Raw genomic sequence first — 8,222 nt, forward strand, 5'->3', positions numbered from 1 at the left:
TAAATATTAGTTGTGGGTTTTTTTATTTTTTCTGGTTACAAATAATATCCCTTGAGGAAAACCTTTCCTGACTGCACCTGTCTATTTTCTCCTGAGGCCTTCCGCCAGTTTACAGCACGTTCCTACTGATTTCAGGACAAGTGGAACTCATGTAAATGCGGGGGAAATATGGCCCCCTCTAAGCCTTCCATAAAGCAGAGAATAGAAAACACATGAACAATTTCATCTGATTGCAATCGCCAGTGAATGTGACAGGGAGAAATGATGGCTATTTTTTACCTGGATACTTCTCATACTGTGTTGACGTCTTCTTACTAACATATGAAATCACCTTTTTGTACAAGCCAATCAATCGATCTTGTCCCAGCTTAAAAGCAATGACGACTATTTCCATACCAATGACAATATAGAGGGAAAAAAACAAGAAAAAGTTGGGATGTTGCAAGTGAATATCACCAAACCCAATTGTTGTCAAGGTAATAAAACAAAAATAGAAAGCCTCCTCAAAATCCATGTGGTTTTCCCAATTTGGAAGAATAGCTGCTGCACAGGAGATGTATGCAAAGACAATTAGTGCCATTAACAAGATGGGCACATCTAGCTTTTCGAGTTCTTTGCCAAAGTTTTCGATAACACAGGTCATCTTCCCTGAATCTAGTTCGGGACATGAACTCCATCTTTCAAATTTGTTAATTCTTGGTGGCATAAGGTATTGATTTTCTCTTGCAATTAGCATTTCAAATATTTCAGCATTCCGGTATTGCAGTGACTTCCTTTTAACAGAAGATTGGCTTTTCAGCACTTCCGTGATACTTAAAGGTTCCTGGATGACTATTTTGTGTTGCATAAGCAATGATGATCCAGTTTTTATATCCTTGTTTTTCTTACAGATGCATCCAGAACACAGTTTAGCTGGTTTAGAGGCTAACATTTTTGACTGAAGTTTTCTAAATTCATTGTAAGACTTGGATAAGATAGCTGCAAGGATGTCTCCCAGGTCTGTCAGAACCAAGAACATCAGAGGTATGCCAAATAATGCATATAGCATACACAGATATTTTCCAAACTTTGTTACGGGGTAGCTATGGCCATAACCTAAAAACAAAACAAAAATAGAACACTGCAATTTATTTTGTAATCAAAACATTGAACTTTTAATACTGTCAGTTTTAAATCAATAGTTTGTGTGATGATATTTTAGTTAATAGTGTATATGATCTTTTTTTTTTTAAACATTTATCTCAATCCTTTTTAAAACATCTTAGGCTGGAGGGGTGAGGGGGTTGTATGTGGTTGTGACTTAGAGCAGAAGGACCTTCACTATATTCCTTCTGAAAGAGCATATGCACAAAAGATAAAACTTACCTGAAAGCAGACAGTTGTGCATGTGGTAACTCATATGTAGAAACTGACCCAGAATGGAGCACCAGATCAAAACTCCCTGAATTTTGGTAAATTCAGATCTGGATTCTAATCTGAATTTTTGCAACTGGTTATTCTGTTTAATAACTTGGAACAATGAATCTCAACACCCTCAAACCTTATGACTCGGGGCCATTGTTGATCATAATTGTCACTGTCAATGATTTGAAACTGTTTACCGTTTGTTAGAACTGATTTTAATGACAGGAATTGCATTTGACATATGGAGAGTTGTAAAACTGGGCTTTAGGGGACACACATTTTCTCCATTGAAGAGTATGGCTGGAAACCAATAACACTTTACTCTAATGATCTAAAAAGTGCCAATATCAAATGTAACTAATGCAAAAATATTACCAGGCTTCCACTGCCAAATGATCATTTTAAGTAACAAAATGGTAGTCTAAAATATACAACTGCAAATTAAATTAGGACATAGGACTTCTTTCCTGTAGTTATGCCATTGCTTCTTCGGCTGTGAAGTTAAAACCCTAACCCTAAGTTAATGCATTTCCATTAGGGAAAAGATAAGAGAGAAACTGTATTAAAGTTTTTAATGGAAGTTCTCTTCTTTGTCCTCCAAAAAGGCATAAAGAATCCTTTTTTAAAAATGCTTTTCTCTTCCTTAGTCAACACTGTTTCCTCTTAGATGACTTTGGGGGGCTGCCTTTAAGATTATTACACCAAATACTGGAGTATAATTGCCAGGTCACCTTCATTCTTACTAAAGATAGCTATAGTCTTTATGTTCTAATCCAGCCTCTGTCACTAACTCAGTATGTGGCCTTTGGCACGTTATTTATCCTGTGTGTCTCCATTCCCACATCTGTGAAATCGGGATGCTAATTATTACTCTGCAGAGGTAAGTGGTGAGGATTATTTACCGTAATTAATATGTGGAGAGTGATTTCTTTTTTCGTTCTGATTCATATACATAAAAGTGCCTATCACAGGTTATAGTTGCTTTAACATTTATTACAGATATAATCTAGCCAAATAACAAATCAACAGCTGATCTCACTCCACACAAATGGCTGTCAATCAACAACAAAAATGAATATCCCTGGCTCCTCACCTCCTCTAAACCCCCAAGCATCTTAGACCTCCCAAAGAGCCTAAGCAAACAGATGTGGTATATAGCTTCCTGGGGAGGTCGACAAATAGGGCTTATTTTGGATCAAGCCCATTGGAGGGGAGTAGGAGTGCTTCTAAGTGCCTAACTCACTTCTGAAAATAAGGCTTAAGATCCTAAATCACGTAAGTGATTTGGACACATTTACCTGTCATAAATGTTTACTACTGCTTACTAGCACCTGCTACCTATTCTTCCTCATTTCTCGCCAGAGAGGAAACTATTTTGCATTCCTAGTGTGAGACCCTCTTAAGTTGCACTCCCTCCAAAAATAACATCAGCTACAGCACTTACTAGATTATATCCTTAGCCAATTTGATTTGATGGTTAAGCAAAATGTGTCCTTAACTGATCCGTTGGTCCTTACTCAAGCAAAACTCCCCATTGAAATTAATGGCTTCTAGTTTAAACTATGGTTTGTCTTCCTTTTTAAATCATTTGCAATAGCAAAATATTCTCTGTGGAAGAACATGAAATTGCAGAGATGGAAGCGAACTAAACTTCCATGTAGACCCATTCCACAAATCAGCTCTTATATTGAAGTCAGGGGGGATTTTGCCTGAGTCAGTAAAATAAATAAATAAAACCCTGATGCCTCTCTCACAGAAGTCCCATAAGAAAAGGTGCAGGTGTAGACACACCTGTCTCTGGTTGTAGCTCATCCGCTGCCTAATACGCAGAGGTACTTGTGGGGAGTTCAGTATTATCTAGAAAACCAATGGTGCAGGACATTGCATGTATAATAATCACCCTGGTGTGATTTCATGCTGGTTCTGTGCTGTAAAGAAAAGAGATGGATTTTTTTTTAAATGTAACAAAGAGGAAGATTAGCAGCCAGGGAAGGGCAGAAAGGGGTAACCAAAGAAAATAGTCTAAGGCAGTGGGTCTCAAACTTTTTTTTCGTGGACCACTTGAAAATTGCTGAGGGTCTTGGCAGATCACTTAATGATCTTTCCAAATGTTTTTACCATTAGCTAACTATTGTAAAGCGCTTTGGATAAAAGCACTATATAAAAAAGCCACCTTAATAATAATTAACATTTTTTGTTCTACAAATAAAAGCACACAACTCATATTTTAATATCAGCAGTCTTACCTTTCTAATGCGATGGATGTGCCCTCTCTCCCCTGCCACAGCAGCCTGTGAACTGGGGCTGGGAATGAGAGGGGTCTCTCCCTCTGTCCCCCACCTCAGCAGCCCCTGAGCTGGGGCTGGAAAGGATGGGGGTCGCTCCCCCGCCACAGCAGCCACAGAGCTGAGGCTGGGAAGGAGGGCCATCTCTCCCTGGTAGCTGCAGCTCTGGAGCTGAGGAAAGTCACCTCTTTCTCTGGCTGCCACAGCCCTGCACGTCCCACATTTCCCCCACCCCCTCTTCTCTCTCCACTGCCCCTTCCCACCTACTCCCTATTCTCCCTGAGGCCACCACCTCACCTTACATGTGTGTTTTCTGCAGGGTCCAGGCATCTAATTAGTGGAGCCACGCCTACACGGCTCCACTAATTAGGTGAGTGGCCCTTCATTCTCTCGTGTGTGGCCACCCAAGAGCGCACCTTAGAGGGAACTATCCGCTGACCACCTGAATGGAGCTCACTGACCACTGGTGGTCGGTAGACCACAGTTTGAGAACCTCTGGACTGAGGAGTGGCAAGGAACTTTAACCACACAACTTAAGATCTTGAAACTGATTTCTTAATAGCAAAATTGAATAGGGAGGAGTATAGCTGAGGTTATACATGAGGATGAATTCTGAGTACAAGAACTTTTAGAGGCATGGGTGTGCGCGTTTTTTGGAAACTATGGATTCTGTCATATCTTATGCTGAAGGATTATGTCAGATAACTTTTCATACCCATATTTAGTCTAACTGAATTTTGGTCAGTTGAATAAATGCAGGTTTCAGCTGGATATCTGACCACGTTACCTTCTTTAAAAATACACATGTCTACCCTAGAAATCTTCTATCTCTGTCCCTTTCCTTGTTAGCCTCTCTGGATTGCTGCTTGCTGCCTCCGGACCTTCCCTCACAAAAGGTGGCGTTGGTCATTGTCTCAGGCATGCACATTCTAACTGAGTGGTTCTATGTGGAAGACTTAGTCACCACCTGCGTTTGCCAGCGTGTGAGAATGGTGTCAAGAAGAACAGCAGGAGCACATGGAAAGTAGCAACCAGTAGTGTTGTAGAGAAGGGACTACAACAGGTCATTTTTGTTTGTATATAGGTCATCCGTCTACACCTGGAGCTGGAATGGAAAATTTCAGGAGTACTTAATAGAAGCTTGACTAGCCATTCTCAATATGTCTCAGTGGATACGCAAGAAAGAATTAATTATAGTGCCTTATATTTATAACACACTTTACAACCTAAACAACTGTGAAGCTCTTTAAAATCAGATCACGTCCTCACAGGTGGAAGGCAACACCCAGAATAATACACAACAGTGGGGAGGGCCAGAGCACATTTTGACCCAAAACAATAGAGAAAACTTGTTTGGTTTTTTTTTTACAAAAAAGTTTCATTAAGTCATGAGGACCATGTGTGCATGCAACTGAGCATCTAATTTACATGTGCAATTACAAAAATCTAAGAGCTAAAACGCATTGGAAGAGGGTTACAGAGCTCTGGATAACATTTTAACCCGAATTACTCACTACAAATACATTTTGTTCCTTTGTGAATTCATTGGATGAAACCCATGAGTTAAATGCAGAGATTAGCATCAAATGTTAAGTGTACTTTACCTCAGAACTTACCCACTGTTGTGAACACAGTACAGCAGAAAAAGAGAGACCCGAGGAAAGACCATTGTTCTTTTGGATCAGCAAACCATTCCAACTTAGCTTTGGTGAACAGTGCATGGGCTCTTTTCTTAAATGTCTCCTGGTTTTCTGTCATATTTTCTGTTACAATAACAAAACAGCTTGTGGTGACTGCTTCAAGACTCTGGGCCACACCATCAGCTGCTGTAAATCAGCATAAATCCATTATACTGGCTGAAGATCTGGCTCTGTTACTTTAAAAGAAGAACATATCCACACACAAACATATCCACACACAAAATCTTTGCCCATGCTGTAAGCAGAGTCAGGCTAGTAGCTGTGGTGAAGAAACGCGGTGGGGGGGACTGATGCGTGAAAGCATATAACGTTAAAAAATGAGTACAAAGAAACTGGGTAATTTTTAAAAAGAGAAAGATAGAAAATATACCAAAAAGAGAATGACACAAAATTTGACATCTGTCTTTCATGACATCTAGCTCTTTTCTTTTAGGTATCTGGTTTATTCTTCTTCTGATTGAATGATTGAACTGGGGGAGACAGAGGTGAGAGGGAAAAGAGGTGCAACCAGCATGGTCTTTTACTTAAGAAAGTAAAACAATTTGTAATCAGAAGATAAACAGAAAAAGTCTCTATTTGTGGTCTACTGCTGAGACCCATGGCCCCTACCTGTGGATAAATACCAAATGCATTATCTCTAGCAGCTACTCCTATAGCCTGCACATATAGGCATCTTTGGAGTGTGACTTACTCCCTGTAATCCCTCCCTGATAAAGATCACTTCCAAAATGGAGTAAGTGCAGTGGAAAAAAGGCACTCATATTCTGGAATAAGTGTCCATAGAGGGTTTCTACTGAAATAAATAACCCTTCTGAAATAATTATTCTGGAGTTGCTATTTTGGTAAATTTTTAAGTGTAGATGAGCCCTCAGAAAGAGCCAGTGACCATTCACTAAAAGCTCTTTTGTCTATTTAGTCTGCTGTAGACAATGAATAAGTGCTACCACCCCCGCCCTCACCACCCTCTCTTTTTTTGCCATCCTGACATTATATACCCTGTAGTTGGACCCATCCTTCACATAAATGATTATTAGGATCCAGCCTTTCTTTGACTTTCTGAACTGTTATGTTTTTGTTTTGTAAGGCAGCAGGCTGACCTCCTATTATTACGTGACTAGAGGAGACCCCATGAGGGATGAAGGAGACTCTAAACTGAGCTTGTTACAATAGCTAAGCAATCTCATTCACTCTTTAGCTACCCAGGGTAACTTTAAATCTTTCCAGTGATGCAAGAAAAAGAGAAGTAGATAAGCACTACAAAAATCTCATCAAACATTCACATAGGGACCGTGGAAGTTTACAGCCTGGAAATCATAATTAAAGCAAATAAATACACTCTAAAGCTACTTCCAAGCTTACCCTTCATTATTTTGAAGTATATAGTCACAAGTTAAGAGATCTAATTTGAATGACAGGGGGTTCAGTAATACCCTGTAAGCGAAGTCATTTTTCTATTACTGCACATACCTGTTAAATCCTTTGAGAGGTTCCGCAGATCCAGCATAAAATCCTTATATTCTTCACTTTCATTCCAATTTCTGTTACCCTCAATGTGAGAAAACATGACCGCCCCCAGAAAAGCATAGATCACTAGAGAAGAGATGAAGCAGGCATGAGGAAACACTGCCCAAAACACTCTTGTGCACATCTTTTTGTCTTGCTGGGGACGAGAGCTAAGTTTCATCCTCAACTGTCTGTTAGGAAAAATCAGCTAAAGCTTTTAGAAACAGGGAAGTGAGAAATCTGTGGCATTTCAGTGAGGCCTCTCCCATCTGGGAAATGAGAAATCCTCTCTTTCATGCTTTCAGAAGGCAGGACTTTATAACTGAACACTGTAGTAGTGTCCCAATGGGCCCTGGAAAGAGCCTAGGACTAATCAAGTCTTAAAATATCTGTCAGATGATGATACAGCATGCTATAGCACTGAATTACTATTGATCAGGGAGAGCTGTAATGCACACAGATAACCAGCTATTGTATGTATCTATTGGACTTAATTGCAGTTTAAAGTTTCTTGTACTGAACTTCAGCTTTTGCTTTTCATTGACACAACAGAAGCAAATTTCCCAGTAATAGATGAAAAGATGCACAGTGTAGAAAAAGGACATGTATGTGATATGAAACATTCCACCAGGAATGAAGGGGAGAGACCTATAATTTATCAGAGGCAGACAGTGCTGGAACTCTACCATTATACTAATGGTCATTCCCTCAGGGCTGCAGAATAATTCCATCTCTCCTACTGATGCATTAAGCTGCTGTGGCATTAAGGCCCCCTTCTATTGGTTATTTTCTTTAAGTGTAATGGATTTTATCTATGAGGCCAAACCATGAAGTCCTTGCCCAATTCTCGCCCAATTTTTATTTAAGCAAAACTGCCACTGACTTCAGTGAGTAAGAATGGAGTTAGCCCCATGCTAGTGACTTTTTGGAAGCCCATCCACCTTCAAAATCAAAGCTCTCACTGTTATCCCTCACTCTGAGACACTGAAAGTGATGAGCACTGTCACTGTCCTTTGCTGTTTTAACAGTGAGGATCACTAGAACAGGCTACAAAGGATGTGGTAAATTCTCCATCACTTGTAAGGCTTTAAACGAAGCCTGAAAATCCTCTAGCGCACCCACAAGATACTGAGCTGCAGCCGCTGAGATGTTATGGCCCTTGCTATGAAGGAGAGCAGACTAGCTTATCATAATGATCCCTTTTGGCCTTAAAATCTGTAAGCTGGATCCTCGGTTGTGCACCGTGGTGGAGCTCCAAAGTGTGGTGTGTTCATCCCAGCTTGGCCCATCTGCTAGGGAAGCAGGGACTGGAAGCTGCATTCTGATCTTC

At 40.2% G+C, this 8,222-nt stretch overlaps 1 protein-coding gene across 1 annotated transcript; it reads right to left on the minus strand.

Moving 5' to 3' along the window:
* Window positions 1–268: 268 nt before the first annotated feature.
* Window positions 269–6,953, minus strand: KCNK18 (potassium two pore domain channel subfamily K member 18; the record flags this gene model as incomplete). Its single annotated transcript, XM_084633030.1, has 3 exons — window positions 269–1,095; window positions 5,306–5,452; window positions 6,857–6,953. 3 exons carry the CDS (start codon window positions 6,951–6,953, stop codon window positions 269–271), a joined length of 1,071 nt encoding a protein of 356 aa, XP_084489156.1.
* Between the last annotated feature and the right edge of the window lie 1,269 nt (window positions 6,954–8,222).

The sequence above is a fragment of the Lepidochelys olivacea genome, assembly GCF_965140295.1.
Source record: "Lepidochelys olivacea isolate rLepOli2 genome assembly, chromosome: 7".
Lineage (NCBI taxonomy): Eukaryota > Metazoa > Chordata > Testudines > Cheloniidae > Lepidochelys > Lepidochelys olivacea.